The following is a 26,423-nucleotide window of genomic DNA, read 5'->3' as shown; positions in this document are numbered from 1 at the left end:
AGGCTCATACACCTCTTTCATTTGCAAATCATAGCATCCACTGAAACCCCTAGACAAGACTTTCAAATTAAGTTCTTATCAAGGTTAAAAAGTTAATGAGCCAGTGAGATAGCTCTGTGAGTAAAGGCACTTGCTACCATGGCTGATGACTCTAGTAGAATCCCAGGACCCTCATTGTGGGAGGACTGACTCCTATATGTTATTCTCTAACTGCCACACATGTGCTAATGCATATGAGTGCATGCACACACACATACTACAATAAATGTAGCTGGCAGTGGTGGCACGCACCTTTCATCCTAGCACTCAGGAGGCAGAGGCAGGCAGATCTCTGTGAGTTCAAGGCCAGCCTGGTCTACAAAGTGAGTTCCAGGACAGCCAGAACTCTTACAGAGAAATTCTGTCTCAAAAAAAAAATTCGAATTATTCTGTTAGGTGTGAAAGTCAGTTTTGAAATATTAGATATCATGATTAGCTGTAGAAATAATTTTGAACAGCTATTTTTATACTTCTACTTGCCCACTCTCTAAGTTTGAGATACATAGTTTTAGTCCCTGTAACATTCCTGGAGCAATTACCTAAAAAGATTTCTTTCCTCAAATTATTATTCACAGAGGGCTGAATGTGTAATTCACAGCATCTGTGTTGTCTGAAAAAGACCAGGGTTGCATATCACCCTCCAAGATGCGTGGTGATTATCTATTTACAGTTTAGTTTTATGTTTGTTTTCACTTTTTGTGGTGATTTGAATAAGAATGGACTCCACAGGCTCATAGATTTGAATGTTGGTCACTATTGAGTGGCCCTATTTGAAAGGATCTGGAGGTAAGGCCTTGTTGGAGGAAGTGTATCATTGAGGGTGGCTTTGAGGTTTCAAAAGTCCATGCCAACTGTGATGGCTATTCTTGGTTGTCAACTTGACTACATCTGGAATGAACTACAAATCAGAAATGGAGGGTACATCTGTGAGAGATTCTTTTCTTTTTTCTTTCTTTCTTTCTTTTTTTGGTTAGGTTTTAAGTGGGTGAATCCACTTCTAGTCCAGACCTTTGAGGTAGAAAGATTCACATCTTTAATTTGGATGTTAAGGTTGGAAGACATGTCTTTATTCTGGGCCATACCTTTTGCTGGAAGCCTATGTAAGGACATGGAAGAAGGAAGCTTTTGCTCTTTGCCTGCTTGCCTTCACCTTGCTAGCACATCCATTCTTTCACTGGCATTGCAGCCTACTTCTTCAGGATTCCAGCATATACTGAAGACCAGCCAAACATTCAGCCTTGTGGACTGAGAAACTACTGGGTTCTTGGACTTTGCATTCACAGCCAACCACTGTTGGATTAGCTGGGCTGTAGCCTGTAAGCTACATTACAATAAACCCCCTTCATGTATACACAGAGGGATTCACTTTAGAAGTTCTGTTACTCTAGAAAATCTTGACTAATATACCAACCCCAAAGACTTTCTCTCTTCTTGTTCCCCTGTGGTTCAGGATGTAGAACTCTCAGCTACTTCTCCAGCACCATGTCTGCCTGCACGCTGCCATGCTCCCCACCTTGATGACAATGGACTAAACCTCTGAAACTGCAAGCAAGCCCCGATTAAATACTTTATGTACTGGAGGTAGACCGAGCAGAGTTCTCCAGAGAACACCGCTGGACTGCGCTACACCTTTCCCAGACCCTGTAACCTATCCCTTCACTTCTAAGTTACCCCACAAAATAAACCTCCCTCTTTTAACTAAAAAAAAAAAAAGCTCAGTCGGTAGAGCATGAGACTCTTAATCTCAGGGTCGTGGGTTTGTGCCCCACATTGGGCGCCAGATATTGGTTAAAATATTAAGGTAACTCCATGAGGCTGGCCTCGAACTCAGAGATCTGCCTGCTTCAGCCTCCCAAGTGCCAGGACTAAAGGTGTGCACCACCACCACCTGGCTTAAATGCTTTTTAAAAATGAGTTGCCATGGTCGTGGTGTCTCTTCACAGCAATAGAACACTGACTAAGACAGTCACTAAGTGCTTTCTCTTTTGACAATGTCATTTCAATGTTTTGACTGTAAAATACTAATGAAAAACATTTTTTTTCTCTTCTTAAAAGAAAGCGGGCATTCCTAACCCTGGTATTCCTGATATTTTGGCTCCAATAATAGTTTTTTATTATTATTATTATTATTATTATACAGTATTCTGCCTGCATGTGTTCCTGCAGGCCAGAAGAGAGTTTTTTTTTGTTTTTTTGTTTTTTTTTTTTTCAATAATAGTTTATGTATACTGTGCGATGTTTAGATGCATCTTTGACCTCCATTTACTGGGTGAAATTAACGTCACTCCCTCAAATTGTATCATCAAAAACAGCTCCATACATTGGCAGACATCCCTAAGGAGTGAAGTCACTATAGGTAGACAAGCACTAAAGCAGAAACGTGAAGTTAAAACTATGCAAGTCACCTAGAAAACTACATGGAAGAGTTCAGTGCCTCTGGCCAGCGTTTTTTTTTTTTTTTTTATTATATTGAACATAGTGTGTAGCTCCTAAGTGTTCCTGAAGGAACAGCAGTATTGATCTCTGTTGGCTTGATCCTGAGTTGGCTGCTGAGTTGGAAACCAAGCACCCACATAGATACCTCCACAGAGAGGCAAACTTGGTCCTGTGGGGTTCCCCAGCACTCTGGGTCCAGGACTCCACCCACTAAGTCCCTGAGGAGTTCTCAGAAGAAATGAAGCTCAGATCTCCAGGATAGTCTAAAATCTGCCTGAAGGCATCTCATGCAGCTTCAGTCAGAAAACCTAACATCTTGAAGATCATGGCTCATGCACGAGAAATCCCAGCTGTCTACTCGCTTCTCAGAAATCCTAGGACCTCTTTTACCTTGGAAAAAAGGAAAAAATACTTTCCCTTCTCCCTATTCTGTCCCTCAAATGGAACAAGACACATCTTCACCGGCTGTGTCAGGGTGGGTGTTGCTGGCCCTTCATTATGTCGTAAACTGGTCACTTTGGTCCTTCTAGAGTACTAGGGGTGAGAACCACTTTTGCTCGGCAGTAGCCATGACAGATATAGGTCCCATGGGATATGATTGACCTTGAGCTGTCCCTTTGTAGCTTCCCTCTTTGGGTGGCTTGGAGCCCAGTCACCAATCTGTGTAAAGGCTTTAGGTTTTCTCTTCAGTTCTTTAGATAGTCTGAAAAGAGAATCCAGACCTGGATACAGTTGGACTCTTGGGGAAGAAGCAGAACATGGAGCCTGCAGGGTCTGAAATGTGAAGGAGGGAGGGAGCCATAGTTGAGCTGAACACAAGCACTGGCTATGCTGGAACCATTAAACATCTGTTCTGCAGTTGATACCTTGGTTAACGGGGCACTGCTGCTGGGACAAAGGGGGTATATTTCATGGTGTGGTCCAGAGCCACTAAATTAAGGTTCACAGTTTCTGCTTGGTTGCCAGAATGGGGGCAAGGAGTGAGCCCTTTTGTCACCTACATTTGTCTCTTTCAAAATGAGCAGCACAGTGTGGTCACGGTGGGATGTTGGTTGAAAGATTCTGCTCCCATGAGCATTTTGCAGCTGTACTTGTAGAGTTCCAGGCAGCTCTTCTCATGCGCCAGGAAGCTGTAGAGCTGATGGCAGCTTTCACGGTTAGCTTGGATATTATGCTTTCAGGAGACCACTCCCCAGGGAGGTGCTGGGAGTAGAAAGATGTGGGGTGTCTTACAATTTTTCTGGGGAGGTGACCTACTTTTCCTTTCCTCAACATAGTAGAAAGTATGGTTTATCTATCCACCACCATATGCCAGGCCATTTGACTTCACATTTTCAAGTTGAAGGGAGGAGCTGAGGGGAGTGGGAAAGGACTGGTAAATAAATGCTGGTGAGGTGAGTATATGGATGTGGTGTCAGACAGAGGGTGCCAGTCTGACAGGAACAGGTAAGGGCACGGAGGGTGTGTGTGTGCATGTTGTCTGTTTAATGCATTATGCTATCAAACCTGCGAGCAGGCCCCCTGGCCAGGGTAGACACAGGTAGATCTGAATGGAGCACACTTAGAGAATGCTGATGAAGAACAAATGTCTGTGAAGAACAAACTGTGTAGTGTAAGAGAAAACTGGGATTTAATTTCAAACAAACCATTAAAGAATAAAATAACAGTGTTTGGGGCTCAATTGGAAGCCCTGAGTTGATCCCCAGCACTATATTAAACTAGGATTGATGGCACATGCCTTTAATTCCTGCACTTGGGAGTTGGAGGATCAAAAGTTCAGGTCAAGGACTGAGAGAAGATTCAGTGTTTAAGAGACTTACTGCTTTTTCAGAGGACTTGAGTTCTAGACCTAGCACTCACATTGCGCTCCTCTAAAATATCTTAACTCCAGCTCCAAGGTATTTGATGCCCTTTTTCATCTCCACTGGTACCTACACTCACATGCATATATCTATACACAGATACACACTCCTACACATAATTAAAAATACATCCCTCTCATTAGCACCAAGGTCATCCTTGGCTACATAGTGAGTTTGAGGCCAGCCCAGGCTATTTAAGACCCTGTCTCACAAACAAACAAAAACAACAGTATTTGGGAAAATTAAAAAACAAAAACCAAACAAACCCTATTCTGAACATACCACATCTCTCTCTACAAAATACAAAATTCTATATCTAGAAATATCACAAGAAAAGGTGTACATAAGAAAATATATATTGAAAAGAATACTATTTAGGCTAAGACAGCAAAGAGACAGTATGGGTCAACTGTGGTAACCAGTATCAAATTGATGTACTAATACGGGGAAATACATTTATTGACAAAATATTTGTGGCAGTTGTGATATTGCTTCTGAAAACACAAGAGCTGAATAGGTAGAGCTTAGGTTAAATGGTAGTTCGTGGACCATAATTAAATTGGCTGAATTAATAGGAAAGGAGTATCAGGAAAAGTATACTGGAAATACTTGTGATTTGTGTTCAAATGACTGAAAGCAGTTGAGAGTTTAAGAACCTTATTTGTATATGCAATGAGGTTCATACTTTCACTAGGTTTCTGTCAAGCTGAAGCAAAGTTGTCCTTGATGAAAAATCTTTTTTACTACACATGAAGTTGACATCACCTAGAATTTGGTAGGCTGGGGCAGGAGGATTGTCACAGCTTACTGCCAACCTGGGCTACAGAGTAAGTTCAAGGCCAGTCTAGGCTGCATGTGAGGCTGTGTGTGTGTTTGTGTGTGTGTGTGTGTGTGTGTGTGTGTGTGTGTGTGTGTGTGTTTGTGTGTGTGTGTGTGTGTGTGTGTGTGTGTGTAAAATAACCAAAGAGAGGGGAAAGGCATTAGTTAGCAGCTGATTCAAATTGAAGCAGCTGGACTAATTTTACTAAAACTATTTAAGTACTTCTGTTATTCAATGTCACCATGGAAACATCAGAAAGCTGTGGTCTCAGGGATTAAAGTGAGCATCTGCTTGGGAAATCTGGATTGTTAAAATGCACTATTGTGCATACTATCAAGGTTTGAGGACACTTGGCAAGTGTTTTCCACCAGTGTTTTGCACAATTCCCTTGGGTTTGTAGAATACCTTTTATATTTTTTTTCATCAAAACCATGATTCTATTACATGGCTTTGGAGAAAAAAAAAGTCAAAATACAGCTGTGATTAAGCTTTGCATAAACATTTCACTTTCTGTCAAACAGGAAACAGACATATTTGGCTTACTGAGGTCATTGCATTGGGCTTGGCAGGAAGTCAGCCTAAAGATGCAGCTTTCCCTTAAATTTATTGGTTTTCTTGGACTTGCTGCTACTGCAAGAATATCAGAACAGAAAGGAAAAGGGGGGATTGAGAAGACAGATTATGAAAAGTGAAACTGTAACAGTTCACCAAATATTTTGAGTACATCAAGTTTCCCAATTAGGTCTCTGACAGAATATCATCTCTTTATCCTCTTACGTTAAGTTGAATAGTGTTTCATGTAACTCTGGCATATGTTGCCTGTCTGGAGACTCTGACTTCTATGTGTGTGATGCATACATGTGTGTTCCTGTAATCCCATCTTTCAGGAGGCTTTGGTAGAAGTATGAGTTCAAACTGGCTTGAGCTACATAGTGAGATCCTGTCTGGACATCCTCCATTCCCCACCACCAGTTACCTCTGATAGTCTTATAGTAATCAAAAGCTTCTCTGGCAGTCTGGTCTGCTGAGCAACTTACTATGAGAGCCCTCTGTTGAACTGTGATACGTTTAAGGCAGGGACTTGAAAACTTCCATTACAGAAGAGGAAGAGAAAGTTATTTTAGATTTGATATTTCTTTTGAGGGGCTGTATATGTGGGCATGCATATCCCACAAAAAGCATATGAAGGTCAGAAATCAACTTGATGGACTCCATTTTCTCTTTCTACCATGTAGTTTTTGGGGATCAAACAGGTTTTCAGGCTTAGGGAAAGTGCTTTTTCTCACTGACTCATCTTGCTGGCTTGTCTTTTAGATGTCGAACACTCTGTGTCATAGTTAACTGATTTGCTGTGGCATGAAAGTCACCATAGAAAATACATCAATGGATGCAGATATGTTCCAATAAATCATTATACAAATGGATGGATCTGGGAGATGGCTTAATGTGTAAGGTGACTGTCCTGTCAGACAGCTTCCAAATAGTGACATGGAGACTTAATGTGAAAGCTTGGTCTATAGTTTAGGCTTGTTCCTAACTAGCGCTTATAAATTAACCCATATTTTTATTATCTGTTTTTTACCATGTGGCTTTTACCTGTGTGTCCAACTTGTTCCAAGTCTGGCTGACTTCTCTTTCTTCTTCCCAGAGTCCCCCCTATGCCTGGAAGTCCTGCTTATACCTCCTGCCTTGCTATTGGTCATTTAGCTTTTTATTAAACCAATCAGAAGGTGCCTGGGCAAATATACATCTTCACAGTATAAAAAGATTCCACATTAGTGGGTAGGAGCATTCATTTTGCAAGCAAAGGTCCCAAGCACCCATGTAAAAAGTTGAGCATGGCTGTTTGTAACCCCAGCAAGATCAGATCTTGAGACTTCTCTGGCCAGCCAGCCTAGCCAAAACAGTGAGTTTCCCTTACAGAGATACTGTTACAAGGCTATAAGGCAAAGAATAGAGAAGACAATATTCCTGCTTTAGATTCTACATGCTTGGGCACAACTTACTTGTACACACATGCATACATATACCTAAAACCATAAAACAAATAGAGGGCCACTTGCTTGGAGTCACGTTCCTTTGCCCATGAAGCCATCTTGCTGGCTCTGGTACTCATACTTTGGTACCCATCAGAATTATCCACAGAGCATGTTAAAACAGTTGTTGGGCTTCATGCCAGAGGTTTCCGATCCTGTAGGTCTGTGGAGAATTTATCTACTGGAGTATTCAATGTCTGATCTCAAATACATTGGTCAAGTTCTGCAGAATCACACAATTTTTCAAAACTCTTCAAAATTCTGAAGATTTTGTAAAAATGAAGGCTAATTCAGTAGGTTTGCCTTTGAGGTCAAAGATAGTGATAGTGACATCGGTTGGTCTGAATATGCTTGGAATTACAAGTAGCTAAGAATCATAATCCTCTCTAGGCACTAGAATATTTTATCATAGTGCTAAGTAGTTTACTTATTTAAGTCTAATCGTAAGTTAACTTTTATTCTTCTCATACCTGACATACAACTGGTTAGCAAATCTTTTGGTTCTATCTACTATGGCACTGACAAATGAATCCGACCCTTGTTATCACCTTACCGGTTTTATAATTACAATGTATAATGAATCCGACTCACCTTTACTGCTTGTCAGTTTTGGGCAACACCACTGTGGGCAGGCTGATATCAGCCCATTCCCTGGTCTCTTGGATTCTGCTTTTGCATTTAGCCTTTCACCTCCACTACACATTGAAATTTTTTTATATAGCAGTGAGTGATTTATTATTTTAACTTATTTTGTCTTTTTGAGACTGAGTTTCTCTGTGTAGCCTTGGTTGTCCTGGAACTTGCTCTGTAGACCAGGCTGGCCTCTAACTCACTGAGATCCAGCTGCCTCTGCCTCCCAAGTCCAAATGTTGGATTAAAGGTGCGTGCCGGCCGCTGCCACCACCCCACTGCCATAAGAGTGATGTAAAACACAGGTGGACGATGATGAAACTAACATTCCCATCTTCACTATGGAAATACTGGTCAGGCCCCTTCTAGATCTTTTCTTCTACTCCTTTCTCTGGCCACTGTGGAACCTATTAGGATTTTTTTTTTTTCTCTTGACAGAATCTCACTATGCAACTCTTGCTTGGTCTGGAACTCACTGTGTAGACTAGGCTAGTCTTGAACTCAAAGAGGCCTGCCTGCCTCTGCCTGCCCAGTACCCCAGTAAGGCTTTCGCTGGCCACCACCCCTTTCCTTCCTTTACTTTCCTTGTTATTTGTGAACACCATCCCCTACCAACTCCATAAAAAAATGTTTTGTTCACCATTCCTAGCCCTGAGGAGTTCTTATATTTTTGGTTGTGAGCCTAGCCTTTAACGGCTGAGCCATCTCTCCAGCCCAGCTGAGGAGTTCTTAGTATGCCATCAGATGCTCATAAATATTTAAATGTACAGATTACAGACTTTATAGCTAACTGGAATATCTCAAGGCCACAGGCTGCTTGTTTCTCCAGGAAACAACAGTACATCTCTGTAAGACAATCTTAAAAGGTCTTATTAAAAGAAAAACAAACAACAACAACAACAACAAAAAACCTTACTGGGATACTTCTGAACAAGGACCGAAGGAAGCAAGGAAAGCTTAGAAGAGGACTTTTCCAGTAAAGGGAACATCATTTACTAAGAACTAAAGAATCTTGCGTGGGCGCCCTGTCTTTAATACTAGCACTGGGGAGGCAGAGGCAGGCAGGCCCCTTTGAGTTTAAGACTAGCCTAGTCTACACAGTGAGTTCCAGATCAAGTTAGAGCTGCATAGTGAGATCCTGTCAAGAAAAAAAAAAAAGCCAATTGGGGTAAATTCTGAAAGTTCAGAGAGACAGAACAAGCTACAGCCAATCTTACCTCACCAACTCCTCAGCTGATCTTGTTTCCTCAGACTGAAAGCCTCCAAGTCCTCACTGGAATGGATCTCAGCTGAACTGCTCAAAAGCCTCTTGTTCATGGTCCTCACGCCTTATATACCTTTCTGCTTCTTGCCATCAGTTCCTGGGATTAAAAGTGTGTGTCCTTCCCAAGTGCTGGGATTAAAGGTGTGTGCCACCACTGTCTCGCTTTGTTTCCAGTGTGGCCTTGAACTCATAGATATCCAGAGGGATCTCTGCCTCCCAAGTAATAGGATTAAAAGCATGTGCCACTTCTATGTTTAATATAGTGGCTAGCTGTTTCCTGATCTCCAGATGAGCTTTATTGGGGTGCACAAATAAAATATCACCACACATCTCCTCCAGATGTATTGGTGCCAGCCAGCATTACTTATTTTAATCCCCAGGGAACAGTGACTTTGGTAGAATTCTCTGCTAAATCTTTTCATGGAATTTAAATTATAAATTGGTCATTTACTGTTATCATACAACACTATGTTGAATTTTCCATGGATCATACTCCTTTTATTACATTTTTCTAGAGCACTCCTTTTCTACTCATTGTTCACCCCCATCCTGGAATAATTCTCTCGTAGAAAAGCCCCCAAACCCCCATCAAGCATAGTCTTCGAAGTTTTGGGTAAAATCTAAAACAAAGGCGAAAGCTGAGAAATTCATGATAGGGCCTGGGCCTACTTGTTAACTAACTCAGGGTAGGTGAAGACGGTTTTTAACATGACCTGGGGAATTTTAGGACATCAAAAGGCCACTTAAGGATGCTCATTCTCCATGGATTCTACAGAGAATGCCAAGGTTACTGGATGATTGTTATGTGGCCAGTTGTCTTTTTTCAGACCTTTTAGGGTGAGTTTGCTTGCTGTGCATATAGAAGGAATTCTAGAAGCTAGGATGGCACCACCCACCCCACGCACCCCTTACTTTCAGAAACCTCTGCCTTCCCCAACCCCCACCACCCCCAAATAAGGGCTCTGCAAGGGGCAGTCCCGGGCTCCGGAGCCTGCCGCTTGACACCTATTGTCCCCGTTTGGATGTCAAGTGATTTCGCCTGAAGGACCCCAGCTTAGATTTCACTCAAAACCCAAGGCACTGCTGCAGCTGCCACCGTGGAGGTACTATCCAGATCCGCAGAGTGGCAGGAGCCCGGCGCAGAGGTTCTGGCCCGGCGGGGACGCGGTCTAGGCGATCTTTCCAGACAGGCGTTCACTGCGGGCAGCCCCGGCGGCCTGAAGGCCCCTGCTCCCTCTTGCTCCCGCCCCCCGCCCCCCTCGTCTCAGAGCGCTGCCCGGCTAAGTCCCTCCCGCGCCGGCTCTTGTCCCACTAGGAGCAGCTCAGTGCCGCGGGGCCAGGGCGAAGCGGTCTGCGCCCACGGAGCGCACGCCTCGGCTCGCACAACGCAGCGCCACCCTTGCCCCCGTCGGCTGCCCACTCCGGACGTCCAGCGGCTCCGCGCGCGCACGGTGAGCGCCATCCCGGACCGAGGCGCCGAAGGGGACGCCGGCCGCTGCACCCGAGTTGTCCTTGTTAGCTCCGGAGCGGCCCGAGCGGCGGGAGGGGCTCTCCCCGGCCCTCCCCACCCCCACCCCGGTCACTCCCAGTGCCCTTCTCCACCCCTGGCCCTGACCTCCGTCCCTCTTGTTCGCGCACGGCAACGGGTGCCGCCCGACCCGACCGGGGAACCGTTGCCCTGGCGGTTGGCGGCGGCCGTGCCAGGCCCCGCCCCCGGCGCGAGCTCGGTGCCCCGGGGCGGGCGGGCGGGCGGGCAGGGGGAGGGGCGGGCGTCCGGGCGCCCCGCTGGCGGGTCGCGCGCGTGCCCGCGGCCCCCTTCCTGCCGGCGGCGCGCGCCTTTCTCCCTCCCCTCTCCCCCTCCTCCCCCCGCCGCGCGCGCGCGCGCGCGCAGCCTCCCGCCCGCTGCGCGTTTTGTCCCGCGTCTCGCCCCGTCCGTCTCCTGACTCGCCGCTCTTGTCCTTCCCTCCCGCTTTTTTTCCTCCTCTCTTCTCGGTCTAAAGATGCCCTCGGCCACCAGCCACAGCGGAAGCGGCAGCAAGTCGTCGGGACCGCCGCCGCCGTCCGGTTCCACCGGGAGTGAGGCGGCGGCGGCGGCCGGGGCAGCGGCGCCGGCTTCTCAGCATCCGGCAACCGGCACCGGCGCGGTCCAGACCGAGGCCATGAAGCAGATTCTCGGGGTGATCGACAAGAAACTTCGGAACCTGGAGAAGAAAAAGGTGCGAGGAGATAACGGAGAGGGAGGGCTCGTGGCTCCAGCCCCACGCCTTGTCTCCGCGGCGGACGGAGCTTCGTGCCCAGAAAACGGGCGCCTCGGGGAGGTGCCTGTCACCTGACCCGACCGCGGCGCTGCCTCTAGGCCTCGGTTACTCCCATCACGCTGTGTCGGGCCTTACCTCCCGGTAACGGGCTGCCTAGGTGGTGGGGGCCCATTGCCGAGACATCCTCCGAAACGGAGGCCAGGCATCTGACGGAGGCCGTGGGGAAGAAAGTGTGCCCGGTCAGCCGATTGCCTCGTGGAGTTGAGAGGCCCATGCCCTGGAGCCGTGGCTTTTGCCTCTTAGCGCGGCTCGTGGCCGGTGGAAGGGCTCTGGCCTCTCTCCGCAGGGAGAGATGTGTGTGTGTTCCTAAACTAGGGTTGCAGGCCCGCTTCGAGCGGGCCTTCGCTTGGGTATCCCCTCCCCCTTCCGATGGGCTCCCTACGTTTCCCCCTTTGTTTCGATTGTCTGGGTGCTCCGAACCTCACGCCCAGCCTAGTCACGAGGTGGTTTTTTTTTCCCCCGTTTTTTTTTTTTTTTTTTTTTTTTTTTTGCAGCGACTTTGTATTTTAATTTATTTTTGTCTCTGCAGCATTCTAAGGGGCAGGGGGTATCTTCGATTGCGAGCCTTCGAGGGTGGATCTAGATTAGACTGGAGTGGACTACCTCTGGGTCCCTGGGCACATGGAGTGTCTAACATGGCGGCGGCTGCGGGAGAGGGAAGCGCTGTACAGGAGCTGCATTGTGAGCACAAAGCGAAAGCCGAGGGGGAGGGCAGAGACCAAGCAGCCGCCCCGCCTAGCCTCCCCCCCAGCCTCCCCCCCCAAAAAAAAATCGAGCCACACCCACTCTGTTTTTGGCTTTAATATTTAGCCATTCTGGGCCACACGATGTGGTTACTTAAGTCGGCTTTTTGTCTTATACTTTTAGTGCAGGACAGTGTACCACACAGTTTATAGGCGAAGGGTCTCCGTAGAAGTGAATTTCTACCTTCAGGAAAGTAGTGGAAAGGGACAAACAGATGGTTAGTACAGTCAAAACGGAGTCAATTACACCTGGGACTGTTAATGCTAACTTGCCCTTTTACCTTAAGTAAAATGTAACTTTGACAACTTAGGCCTGCCAGTCTTTAGGACATTTTCAATTTTGAAAATTCCCGTGAAGATTTTTATTTAGTTATAGGATTGAGAGGAATATTGGCTAAAATCTGAGCTGTAGGAAGTTGGAAAAATAGGATATTTTAAGTCTTAGTCTTGATAGTTTATCATCTATCTACTGACTTTCCCATTTTTGGTGAGTTTGAAACATTCACCTTTGCTACTTTACTGTCTCAGTGCTGAACATTTTTACCTTTTCAAAAATTTAATTTCCCAGACTTTATTTGAAACTGAGTATATACCTTAATTGGAGATAGCAAGCTTTTTTTTTGATAATTATTTTGATATACAAGTGTTTTCTTAGTAATTGGAAAAATACTAAAATAGTGAAAGCATCATAAGCTACATTCAAATATGGAATTGTGTGCCAGCGTTTTTTGGTTCATGATGTATGAGTTTTTTTTTTTTTTTTCCGAGACAGTTTCTCTGTGTAGCTTTGCGCCTTTCCTGGATCTCGCTCTGTAGACCAGGCTGGCCTTGAACTCCCAGAGATCCACCTGCCTCTGCCTCCCGAGTGCTGGGATTAAAGGCGTGCGCCACCACCGCCCGGCCGATGTATGAGTTTTTGCCACCTGTGTAAAAATGAGTATAACTTGTACCTTTAATTTTCCTAATGCAGTAAGCAGTACTATTATTGGCTGATGCTCCAAATGGTTAATTTTTGAGTTTCTTCTAGTAGAGGAACAAACATGAGCTTTAATAATGTAATATTGTAAGTATAGATGTTAGCAGCTGTAAAATCTTTAAATATAATATGTTCATTAAAAAACAATGCTGAGCCTGGTGATGGTACACACCTTTGATACACAGAGACATCTGTCTGGGAAAACAATGCTGAGTAGCGGTGATTGTATTTATGAGGTGTTTAAGGGTATTTGATAAACAAGATGCAGAAATCTAGGTTATAAGCCCTAGGAAGACTTGAACCATGACTAGCCACCTGTGTGTAGTTGTAAACATTTGAATTCATTTCCTCTAACTTGGGTGAGAGTAATTTGCTATTACCTAGTTGGTGATGGTGCATTGTTTTTAATCCCAGCACTCAGGAAGCAGAGGCAGGCAGATCTCTGAGTTCAAGACCAGCCTGGTCTACAGTGAGTTCCAGGACAGCCAGGACTACACAGAGAAACCCTGTCTCAAAAAAAAAGAGAGTAATGTAATTATTGTTAAAGAGATTATTGACTCAGAAAATACTGCCTTATGATGATGTGTAACAAACAACATCACATAAAAATCTTTTGTATCAGTTTTTTCTGTTCTCAGTTTTTTGGTTGCCAAATATCAGTGAAGATTATAAACCACAGGCTGAGCTGCTCACTAGACTGTTGATGTGGCTTAATGGCTATTACAGTGGAGAGATGCTTAAGGCATTGGATTCTGTACTAATATAAGCACATCTGGTTTTTATTTTTTTTCTTCTTTCTGTTACTGGATGATTTGTCCAGTGAGAGGTTTTCAATAGGACTGAGCTTTTTTTATTTATTTTTTATTTTTATTTTATTTATTTTTATTTTTTGGAGACAGGCTTTCTCTGTGTAGCCTTGGCTATCCTGGAACTCACTCTGTAGACCAGGCTGGCCTCGAACTCACAGAGATCCGCCTGCCTCTGCCTCCCAAGTGCTGGGATTAAAGGCATTGGCCACCACTGCCTGTCAAGATTGAGCGTTTGGCATTTGTAATGTACCTAAAATAGGATTTACTCTATGAATCACTTTTAAACTTTTTTTAGCAACTCTAATGCAATAACCATTTTTTAAACTTAATTTAGCAACTTATATTTATTTCTTACCTATTGATACTGCAACCTGTTAGACCAGGAAGGTATCCTAACAAAAGTTACCAGTAGATAATGTAGTATCAGATTAAAGCAGAAACCTGATACAGTTTTATTTCATTTAAGAAAACAAAGTTTTTTGTTTATTTGTTAATTTCTGCCATTAGAGGAAAGTTTTCCTCTGTCCATTGAGAATACAGTCTTACCATTGGCAAAATATGTAATTCAACCTAATAAGTGGCAAATGTCTTGGTCATTTTTGAAGTTTGGGCTAATAATAAAAAGTATATTGATACTGAACAAAAAAAATACAACTATAATATAGAGAATCAGATGTAAACATAAAAACCTTAATTAGAAATTTGATTTAAACAAATTAAAAATAATACTGAGTTGAGGGATTTATTACCTAGTTTCCTTTCAGTACTGACCTGGGCCTTAGGCTATATAAGATACTTGGAAACAAAGTCTGAATTTTAAGAGACACTCATCTGATAGCATAAAATTTAATCAGTTTTGATGTAAAGGATGTTTTTAATAGATGGCATCTAAAACAACTGGAAACTCTGCTAGGTGATCTCTTGCTTTAAAAAAAGCTTAACTGGTTTGTAACCCAAACTGATAAGAAAAAGAAAAAAAGTATATTTTTGCACCATTCTCTAAAGTAGTGCCCTCAACCTGTGAGTCACAATTCGTGGAGAGGATGTTGAATAGCCCTTTTACAGAGACACCTAAGACCCTTGGAAAACATAGATATTTATATTGCAACTCATAACAGTAGCAAAATTTCAGTTTTGAAGTAGCAATGAAAATAGTTTTATGTCTGGGGGTCACCACAACATGAGGAACTGTATTAAAGGGTCATAGCATTAGGAAGTTTGAGAACCACTGCTAAAGACTTCATGCACGTTATATCTTTATAGTTAATATTATTCATTAAAAATAGCGAGAATAACCTTTCTAGATCTACAGTGTCTCTTGGAATCTTTGGTGCAATTATTGTACAGGATTTTTGCTAAGTGTTTTGACAGATACTCAATTTTTAAACTTTTATAGGTATAAATCTTATGTTGGGCTAATGGAAGTTTTTTTTTTGACATCAGATTTCTGGTGAGTTAGCTTCTTCATTGGTTTACAAGATCTGTTCATCTGCAATGCAGAGGCTAAAGTTATTTAGTTTTGTGTTCTTGTCTCAGAAAAAAGGCTATAATGTTTAATTTGGGAGCAAGCTTATTTTATTTTTTAAGATAGGGTCTCTGTAACTCTGGTTGTCCTGGAATTTGCTGTTTAGATCAAGCTGGTCTGGAACTCAGAGATCCACCTGCCCCTGTTTCCTGAGTGCTAGGATTAAAGTAATGGGCCACAACACAAGATTACTTCGTTTTGAATTCACCTTGCCAAGGGGGAAAATGATGATGTGTAATTGGTTCTCAGCTTTCTCTTGTGCCCCCTATCCCCCCATGGTGTATGTTATTTAAAAAGGTTGTGGATTTCTTTTCTTGGGTGAGAGTAGAATCATAGGTATTATAATGGTAGATTAAATGATAGATTACTTGGCCAAAGTATTTAAAGTATTTTGCTTTAGAATACTTATATGAATAAGAATATATTTTTTAAAAAAATATTTTATTATGTATACAGAAGAGGGTGCCAGATCTCATTACAGATGGTTATGAGCCACCATGTGGGTGCTGGGAATTGAACTCAGGACCTCTGGAAGAGCAGTTGGTCCTCTTAACCTCTCAGCCATCTCTCCAGCCCCAATGAATAAGAATACATTTTGTGTTAAATACAGATTAAGAATATAAATTGTGGAGCCGAGGCCAGCCTGGTCTACATAGTGAGTTCCAGGACAGCCAGAACTACATATGAGACCCTGTCTTGAAGGAGTGAAAGAAAAAAACTGTATAGTTTGTTAAAATTTTAAGTAAATAATTACTAAATCTATATTTAGGGCTAGATGAAGATTAGTACTGTCTCATTTTTTCAGAAAATTAGTAAAGTATTTAGTTGGTAAAAGCATTTTGTTATGACTAATTAACTTTAAATTTTTTACCATGTTGTTACAGAACCTTACACCTTCTTAAAGCCACCTTAGAATTCAGTCCAATTCATCTTATAGAGAAGCAAATAGAAATGCTTCTATAAAATGACCCAGGTCTGAATGGGTGATTTAATATTTATTGGGATAGTTAGAATTTGTAATGATGTTCAACCTAAGTGTAATTGTTCATATTAATTACTCTGCAGAACTAAATTTAGCCCTTTTGCTTCAAATTCTTTAAAACATTTTTTTTTGTTGGTTTGTTTGTTTTTCGAGTCAGGGTTTCTTTGTGTAGCTTTGCGCCTTTCCTGGAACTCACCCTGTAGCCCAGGCTGGCTTCGAACTCAAGACATCTTCGAGCACAGAGATCTGCCTGCCTCTGCCTCCCGAGTGCTGGGATTAAAGGCATGTGGCACCACCGCCCTCTTTAAAACATTTTAAAGTTTATTTTATGAGCGTGAATGTTTGCCTTAATGTATTTAAATGTACCATGTTTGTATAATGTCTGCTGAGGAACTGGAATTACAGATGGTTGTGATGATCTGCCATGTGGGTGCTGGGAATGGAACGGTATCTTTCTCAAGAGCAGCAAAGTTCTCTTAACAGTTGAACCACCTCTTCAATGGCCCCCTTCTCCTTTTTGAGTCAGGGTCTCACTGTGTAGCTGTGGCTGTCCTGGAACTTGCTATGTAGATCAGTAACTTGCTATGTAGACTAGGCTATCCTCAGATCTGCCTTCAACTTCCAAGTGCTGGGCTTAAAGGTGTGCACCACTGAATTGGGCTGTATGTATGTATGTATGTATGTATGTATGTTTGTATGTATGTGTGTATTTTAATGTTGTCCCTGGCAGTTTTCACAGCCAACGTGAATTGTGCTAAGATTCTTTTTCTAGTTTATTTAATGTTTGTGCTTGAGTGTATTTGAGTATTTATGTGGTTGTGAGTTGCTATGTGGGTGCTGGCAACCAAATCTGGGTCCTGCAAGAGTAGAAAGCTTTCTTAACTGCTGAGCCATTTCTCTAGTCCCTAGTTACTGTTTTTTTTTTTTTTTTTTGGTTTTTCGAGACAGGGTTTCTCTGTGTAGCTTTGCGCCTTTCCTGGAACTCACTTGGTAGCCCAGGCTGGCCTCGAACTCACAGAGATCCGCCTGGCTCTGCCTCCGAGTGCTGGGATTAAAGGCGTGCGCCACCACCGCCCGGCTCCTAGTTACTGTTTTAAAGGCCAACATGCAGCTGGATGTAGTGGCATATGCCTTTAATTCCAGCGCTTCTGAGGCAGAGGTAGGTAGAGCTCTGAGTTCAAGGCTACCCTGGTCTGCATAGTGAGCTCTAGAACATTCAGGGCTGCATAGTCCTAGTCTCAAAAAGCAAAATAACAGATGAAAAGTCTAGTATGCAAGAAAATAGCTTTTCTTTGTTGTTAGACTTTTATTAATGTTAAGTTGCTGAGCTTTGTAAATTTGTCCAAATAAGGGGTGTGAACATAAGCAATGTCAGGTATTGGGGCATTATTGTAATTAAATCAAACATCAAAAATTTTAAATGGAGTTTATTTGTATGTGTACACACCCATACTCTAGAGCACACATATCACAGTGTGCTTGTGGAGGTCGCAGAACAACTTCTGGGGGTGGTTTTCTTTCCCTGTGAGGGTCCTGTGATGGAACTCAGGTCATTAGTTTTGGTGGCATGTGCCTTTACTGACTCAGCCATTTTCCAGATCTTTGCAAATGATTTAATATAGTCAGGGCTGGTCTCCTTTGCACTGTAGAAGGATGACCTTAAATTTTTGCCCCTCTTGCTGTCTCTGTTTCAAGTGCTAGGGATACAGGTATGTGCCACATGCCCAGTTGAAATTAAACTCTTAAAAACCTTTAAGTGTTCTTTATCTTGGTAGGCATGGGTATTTATTTATTTGCCAGTCTCAATCTTGATTTTGTTTTTGTTTTTCGAGACGGGGTTTCACTGTGTAGCTTTGCACCTTTCCTGGAACTCACTTTGGAGACCAGGCTGGCCTCGAACTCACAGAGATCCGCCTGGCTCTGCCTCCCGAGTGCTGGGATTAAAGGCGTGCGCCACCACCGCCCGGCCAGTCTCAATCTTGAAATGTAAACCAGGAACATTTGAGGAGCAGATGACAACTTTTCATCTCAGTTCTTAGGTTCCAGCAACTGAGTGTCTTAGTAATTGATGTCAGTCCTCCGTACACAGTGGGCATACCGTTAAGGAGTGAGAAGTGAAACAAGCAAAATTCAGCCCAAAGTTACCTGGCTTCAGCTTGCTTTTCCCACCAGCTATGCCAGTGCTCTTACCAGAGTACGTGTAGAAAAGGATGGGAGACAGAGACTTCCCTGGGTAGAGTTCAAAATTCATGCTTATCTGGGTAGGAGAATTAATGTTAAGAGCACTGGCTACTTACTATTCCAGAGGACTGGGCTCAATTCCTAGCACCTATGTGGCAGATCACAACTGTAACTCCAGTTCCAGAGGCTCTGACACTCTCATACAGACATACTTGCAGGCAAAACACCAATGAATACAAAATAAAAAATCAAGTTTCTTAAAATTCATAATTCCTGAGGAAAGGGTAAAGTGTGATTGTTGATCAGGCTGCTAAAGACTGTTTCCTTTAGCCTTGTTACTTGGGACCTTCTTTGTATACTGCTCTTGGTTCTTCACCTTAAGGTTTTTGTTTATTGAGACAGTTTCTCTGTGTAGCCCTGGCTGTCCTAGAACTAGCTCTGTAGACCAGGCTGGCTGGCCTCAAACTCACAAAGGTCTGCTTTGCCTCTGCCTGCCAAGTGCTGAGATTAAAGATGTGTGACACCACTGCCCAGCCATCTAAAGTTTTTTAAAGTTGGTTACCTTATTGAAGGTAAAGATCATTAGTAAACCATTCTGCTGTTCCTCCACACATTATATGTGCTAAATAGGACTGTTTCATACTTTGACTAAATCATTACCTATAAATATTTGCATCATCATTAACAAAACCCTTAAAATTGAAGGGAAAAATCCATTAAACTAGATTAATCCATGAGTGGAAAACACTTATTTACTTGCATTGATTTTTTTTTTTTTTTTTTTTTTTTTTTGGCTTTTGTTTTTCGAGACTAGGTTTCTCTGTAGTTTTTTGGTGCTTGTCCTGGATCTTGCTCTGTAGACCAGGTTGGCCTCAAACAGAGATCTGCCTGGCTCTGCCTCCTTGAGTGCTGGGATTAATGGTGTGTGCCACTGCTGTCCAGCTTTTCTTTCTTTTTTTAAAGTGAGCTTGAATTTTTATTTTCACGTGGGCAGGATTGATGAGTAGACAATTAGAAAATTTTGGTAAGCAGGATTTTGTCAGTAGTTTTAGTACGGAGGACAAAGGTAACTCTTGGCATTAGAACCATTGTGAATTATTAGACAATGCATTTCTTATAGTATTCTTATTCCAACATAGAAATTAAAAAACCTTGCTGCACATAGTGGTGGTGCGCTCCTTTAATCCCAGCACATGGGTGGGTCTTTGAGTCTGAGGCCAGCCTGCTGCTGTGTTCTTAAGTTGTAGATTTGTCTTTTGAGTAGCTCTGTGAAACAAAGCAACTAATAGTTCTAAGCCCTTTAAAAAACCCCAACACAAACGTGTGATCATTATTTTTTTCAACTTTCAACTTTTAACTTCTTTTAGGATCGAACTCGGGGCCTTTGACACACCAGGCAAAAGCACACTTAATCTTCAGTGTGCTTCATCTCTAGCCCCAAAGTTCAGATTTTGTAAGAGTGATCAAAGGAGATGGTGTTGGAACTCTGACAATACATTATCTTCTTTCTTTTTCTTTCTTCTTTCTTTCTTTCTTTCTTTCTTTCCTTCCTTCCTTCCTTCCTTCCTTCCTTCTTCCTTCCTTCCTTCCTTCCTTCCTTCCTTTCTTTCTTTCTTTTTTTTTACCACCAGTGTCAGTTGCTTCCATTTCTGCATGGACAGTGAGTAAGAGTTGTACAGGATTATCTTTTTAAATTGTGAAGTAAAACTTTTGTATATATAACCTGTTTGAAAAAAAATAGAATGAGATTAGATAACATCTAATAAAATACCAAGAAATATCTTCCTCTTACACTCTTAATACTTTTTTGTTTAGGGCAGACTAATGCTACACGAACAGGCCTTCAGCATTTGAAGAGAACTGTTACAGATCTTCTGAGTTGTACGTGTTTTCTCCACTATTCTCTGAAAAACTGACAATTTTTGCTGCTTTTATGAATTTTACCAGTTACTAATTCTCAGTGGAGAGTGACTAGGAAGTTAACTGCCCATTGCTTAGACAGTGAGAAGTGGCATGTCTCTAGGTGATATGTGGGGAATGGAGGCATTAGTAACTTGAAATAATATCTAGAGAAGTCACTAATGAATATGGAAAGTTAAAAGGAAGAGAAGTCTTTACCTTTCTGTGTCTGGATTTATGGGGTTTTAAAGGTATTACTAGATTTATTTGGCTTGGGAACATAAAATATAGCTAGGTGCCCTTTTACTTTAGGCTTTACTTTAAAAGAATCTGTGTTAGGTTAGGGTCTCATTAGTTAAGAACAGGAGTTACCTAGTTTTTCCTGGGACTGGTTATAACTGAGTAATTTTAATATTTTTGGAGTTTCACATCTGGGTTTCTTTGAAAATGCATAATTAAAAATGTTTTCTTGCTGGGCAGTGGTGGTGCACGCCTTTAATCCCAGCACTCGGGAGGCGAGAGCCAGGTGTATCTCTGTGAGTTCGAGGCCAGCCTGGTCTACAGAGCGAGATCCAGGACAGGTACCAAAACTACATAGAGAAACCCTGTCTCGGGAGAAAAATGTTTTCTTTGGGGTGGCTCAGCAATTAAGAGCATGTGTTGCTCTTGCAGAGGAACCATGTTCAATTTCCAGGGTACACATGGTGGCTCACTACCATTCGTAATTCTTATTCTACCAGTTCCCGGGGAGCTGAGTCCCTCTTCCGACCTCATTGCACCAGGTCTGCATATGGTATACATGCATACATGCATACAAACACTCATAAGAAAAAACAGATAAGTTTAAAAAAATTAAAGATCGTTTCTTTAGTGGGAATTGTTGATTATAATAGAAAAGTTTGGGAGTACATCTGTCACAGATACCTCCGTCAGTAAAGGGACTTTGAAGGTGATATAGAACTCTGGGAAGGATGGAAGTTGAAGACGCACAGCTGCTCATCATAATCTCAGGGAGAAAAGAGAGCAACAGTAGAGGCAAAGGCAGAAGTGAAATAGAGTACCTGGAATGCAGTGATCTAAAAGATGTTGAGGGAGACGTGATTTTTCTGGGATTTATTATGGCAAGTTATTTTACCTCTGTCTTTTAGTTTACAATTAGGTGAAGTATGATTGATAGCAGTGCCTCACTGATAAGGTTAGCTAGCTTTCTGATAGTTAAGTCAGAATTTCACATAGTACTGCTGGCTTTTGAGAGAACAAGGAAACTAGACTTAGAAAGTGACAGACTAGCATTTGGTGCAGTTATTTCTCTAACATGGCTAAAGTCTTCCACTTTTGAATATAGTCAGATTTCTATTGCATGGTTTCTTTTAAAAGGTTTGTTATTTTGGGAAATGCTCTGGTTTTTATCTTCCTCATATGGTACTATCAATGAAAATTTTAATATGTTTTACGATATGTAGTAGTTGGGGAAAAAAAAAACCCTAACTTGAATTTTACAATTGGTGTTTCAAGACATGAAGGGCAGATTAGTGCTAATTACTATTGTGGTAGGCTTTCTGATGAAGATACATACCTTTTTATGCTGTGAGTATAGTTCTGTTTTGCAGGGAAGGAAGGATTTCCCCGTTTTGTGCTTAGGATGACCAGTTGTTTTTAGTCACTGTTAGATGGCCATGTTCTGGAGGCAGGAAAGAACAAATCTGTCTCCTGCCTTTTATCTTTGCCCCCTTGTTTTATGTTTGACTTGGTAGTATAACCAGTCCTCCTACATTTATTTACTTACTTTATAATGTGAAATTTAAACCCCAATCGATAAATTTCTAGTTGAACTTAATTTGAATTGGAAGTAAAAAATCAGAGCGCAAGTCTTAAGATAGTGTCATTTGTTTCTAGTCTGTTTAAAGATAAGGTGACTGGTGGTATTGTGCAGTGGGAGAACTGTACCACTTTCCTTCACTAAAGGCTACTTAGCAGTTAACTTTACTAGCATGGCAAGCTATTTTTATTCTGTGAAATAGCAGTAGGCTGTTGAGGCTTTCTGTCTAGTACAAATTTTTGAATTCATTACTGAATTAAATCATAAACCGCTTTTAACTGCTGGGGCTTTAGTTTATGACCAGGATTTAACAGAAGCACTACTTCTCAGAAGGTGGTAATTCAATGAGTAAGCTTTCCGTGGTTATGATAAAATACCTGAAAAAAAAATCAACTTGGAGACAGACAGATTTACCTGTCTTCATCTGAATGCAGAAACACAGTATGGAACAAAGCTGCTTGGGAAGCAGAAAGGAGGAAAGGACTGGGGACGAGACACTAACCTATCTAGATCACTTCATTGGTGAGAATTAATTAATACCATCTAGTCACTTCCACAATTCTTGTCTCAGAACACCCCTGCATTGGATCACGGCGTGAGCCTTGGGGAGGGATTTCAGGTGCACAATTGTTTGTTTGTTTGTTTGTTCTCCATCCTCCCTTTTTGTTCTCAGAACCCTAATGGTTTTTGAAACCACACTGACTCCATTATTCCATGTCCACTTCAGATGCTGTTGAGATCTCACTTCATCCTTGGTACTGGTTCTGGTACATATGGATCATAAGTCCATTTGGGGAAAACTCATCTATAGAGGTTCATTAATACTGTATCCTGAGATTTTAACTTTCCATCAAAAGTGCACTTCATGTGGTCATGGGTATCAGGTGCAAATCTTAACAAGTATTCAGATCATGAGCGGATTTTTTTTTCCTTACCCAGTAGTTGCTGGGTAAGATTATAAGTTGGTCTAGAAACCAAATCAACTTTTTTGAATTATTTATAGTTGAACCTTTAAGCAACTTGTTTCTATAAATTAAAATTTCTGGGCTCTACTGGACTTACTATTACAAGGGAATTACTTTGTGTTTGGCCTATATGGGTCTCAAACTTAGCTATGCACAGTATCACAAAGGGCATGATAAAATGCAGATTGCTGGAACCCAGTGTCAAGATTTTGTGTTTGTAAGTTTCCCTGCCTGATGTTGCTTGTTTGAGGGCTATGCTTCAGAAATCACTGACTTAGAACTACAGAGGCTTTGCTTTGTAGAGATTTGGTTGTATGTAATAGTGAACAGAGTTCCTTTCTCGCTCATCTTTCCATGCTGGTAAAATTTTGTTTTAGCAGTGATTCTATATTATATATGCTGATAAGATGACTAGTCCCTTGAGGTTACTTTTATATCTAAATGTAGAAAGTATTACAGTTACAAAATGACCCATGCAATGCTAAGAAGAAACTATTATAGTGGCTTCATTTGTTTTACTAAGAAAAAAAATATATTTTATTTTAATTTAGTAATTTGAGGAATTTGTGACCAAAGAACTGTGGTCTGCCTTTTGAAAACCTCATGGAGGTTCTTGAGATTGTGTGTGGCTTATGCACCTCTTCCCTCACAGTGAATGCATTGTTGTATGTAGCAATCCTCTTTAAAACTGGTGGCTCTCAAGGTAATATGGTTTGGGCAATTCCCAGCACCGACATGGAGGCACACAACTTCTGTAACTCCAGTCCTAGGGGATTGATGCCCTCCACTGGCCCCTGTGGGTACTGCGTAGACACATAGAGACAATACACCCAGGCATAAAATACAAATAAAAATGAAAAAAAGTGTAAGAGAAAAAGAAGAAATTATTGTCAAGGAACTGTATGTGATATACTTATTTGAAATACTTTTCCTTTAAGTTAGATTTCTGTTTATCCTAGTTCTTAACAGTAGTTGATTGACTTGCTGACACTGTTTCATTGTCTGAATCTTTTGTGAGGGGGAGTCTTTAAAGCCTAAGCCTGGGAAATCTTTTAAGTTTTCTGTTTTCTATTTTTTTGTTTTCCAGACAGGGTCTCTTTATGTAGCTTTGACTGTCCTAGAACTGACTGTGTAGACCAGGATGGCCTCAAGCTCAGAGATCCTCCTGCTTCCCAAGTGCTAGGACTAAAGGCATGTGAAACTATGCCTGGCTAAGTTTTCATCTTTACATAAAAAGATAATATCAAGTGACAGGGTTGTTGAAACCCTATTCAGTTTCATAGAAGCAGCACAGTGGTTACAGTGTATGGACTGTAGCTGAAATGGTAGCTTCATGTTATTTAAGGTAAAATAGAACAAATACACTTCTGAATTCATTCAGGAAAATAGACTTTATGCCATCTATTTACCATGAATGCGTTGAAGGCTGGAAGGACAGACAGAAGCACAGAATTTTAGCTTATATGTCCAGTATGCACAGTTGAGTAGAAAAGTATCTTAATCATCCCATGACCCTCATGTCTGAGTGATGATGGCATCTGTTTTTTAGTACCAAAGTAAGCAGTATTTTGTTGGCTTATGTACTAGTATTTGATGTCTGTGATTCAGCAATGGTCAATATTTAAATTTATTTCTTAGTTTACTGTTAAACTTTAGTTAGATGAATATAGTTAAGCTGTAGTATATCTGAAAATTAAGACAAAATTTGAAGTAGGCTTTGAATATTGGTTAGGTTTTCTCATGTTGGCATGGTTAAACTGAATTTATTCTTTCTTTCTTTGATGTAGGGTAAACTTGATGATTACCAGGAACGAATGAACAAAGGAGAAAGGCTCAATCAAGATCAGCTGGTAAAGATGTCCATGTCTTACTCAGTAAAGGCTCAGTGCTCAGTATTGTAAAGGAAAATTCTGTGCTTGTGTTTCTAGTAAAAACGGGTTCTGTTTTTGTCATTTTAGGATGCTGTATCTAAATACCAGGAAGTTACAAATAATTTGGAGTTTGCAAAGGAATTACAGAGGAGTTTCATGGCATTAAGTCAAGATGTAAGTAAAAGATAATGTATAAAATACTAAAAATGAAGTTAGTGGAAGCTTGGTTATTTGGGGTTAGTCCCTTCACTACTGTTGATAAGCCCTTTGCCAGGTGTGGAGATTGGATTCAGTTATATCCTATATATTTGCCAATTTTGTGTAACGGGAAACACTTTTTGAAAAGGACTGAGTTAAAGATAGGATAAGCATAATTACATGGAAGATCTCAGCTGCTTTAAAGTTGATTTTCCATATATTCCTTTAATTCTATACAGACATATATTCATTTCATCAGTGTCCTTAGTGACAGACTGATACATTTACTGCTCTTAGCTCTTGATCCAACAGAAGGGTAAGTTTTCCTTAGATAACTGTTCATATGACAAAAGCCTTTGGTAATAGAACAAAAATTAAATACAAACAAAGTCAAATAATTTTTTGAGACTGAGGAACATTCTGAATGAATGTCAGCTTATTTGAGGAATGGCTAATAATATGGGAATATTTGGGTCATGAAATTGTGAAATTTGAAGAAAAAGTGTGGAACTTGGAAATCATTAAATGAAGTCACTCAAGCTCAGAAAGGCAAAAATATACAGCATGTTCTTTCTCATGAGTGGACTTTAACTTATAGTTGATATATATATATATATATATATATATATGTATGTATTTATGTAGGAGTGAGTGGGTTCTGATAGAGACCAGGAGACTGTGATGGGTCCTATAAGGAGTTTTAAAGAAAGGCTCTAAGGAAGCGTTTTGGGAAGAGTAATAGAACACATGACATGAAAATAGAAGGGTGGAGGAATAATGGGGATTGGAAAAATGCAAGCAGGGGTAGGGGCCATCTATGGAGGGGAGAGACAGATGTGAGGGAAGATCAGTCAAAACTAAGTATGAATGAAAAATACCAGAAAGAAACCTGTTATTTTGTGTGCTAATTAAAAAATAATACACATGGGAAATACCAGGTTAGTTTTCATTTGGTAAATGAAAAGTCTTCTACATAATGAGAGACAATTCTCACATGATTTAGGAGACTTCAGAGCTCAGATTACTTACTCAGGAATGAGATTCACCTTG

General features: G+C 41.5%; 1 protein-coding gene and 1 long non-coding RNA gene across 5 annotated transcripts in view; one reads left to right on the top strand and one right to left on the bottom strand.

Moving 5' to 3' along the window:
• Positions 1-2,851: 2,851 nt before the first annotated feature.
• LOC131909411 (uncharacterized) lies at positions 2,852-10,822 on the bottom strand. Its single transcript, XR_009378839.1, has 4 exons — positions 10,703-10,822; positions 9,041-9,184; positions 5,701-5,787; positions 2,852-3,678 (listed from the first exon to the last, which is right to left on the bottom strand). It is a non-coding gene; the product is annotated as an uncharacterized LOC131909411 (long non-coding RNA).
• The window catches only part of Caprin1 (cell cycle associated protein 1), a 38,508-nt gene continuing 22,450 nt past the window's right edge, over positions 10,366-26,423 (top strand). The window contains exons 1-4 of one of the 4 annotated variants that reach the window (XM_059261020.1): positions 10,366-10,538; positions 11,088-11,303; positions 25,092-25,154; positions 25,263-25,349. In XM_059261020.1, coding sequence (XP_059117003.1) covers positions 11,088-11,303; positions 25,092-25,154; positions 25,263-25,349 — 366 coding nt within the window. In that variant the 5' untranslated portion in view covers positions 10,366-10,538. Of the gene's footprint in view, positions 10,539-11,087; positions 11,304-11,362; positions 11,487-11,825; positions 11,849-20,436; positions 20,503-25,091; positions 25,155-25,262; positions 25,350-26,423 lie in introns of those variants that run through there. The other 3 variants (XM_059261021.1, XM_059261023.1, XM_059261022.1) reach the window with 3 other exon arrangements.

Source organism: Peromyscus eremicus, chromosome 4, assembly GCF_949786415.1.
Source record: "Peromyscus eremicus chromosome 4, PerEre_H2_v1, whole genome shotgun sequence".
NCBI classification, from domain to species: domain Eukaryota; kingdom Metazoa; phylum Chordata; class Mammalia; order Rodentia; family Cricetidae; genus Peromyscus; species Peromyscus eremicus.
The sequence above is the reverse complement of the archived record's forward strand: the minus strand, read 5'-3'. Positions and strand labels throughout refer to the sequence as shown.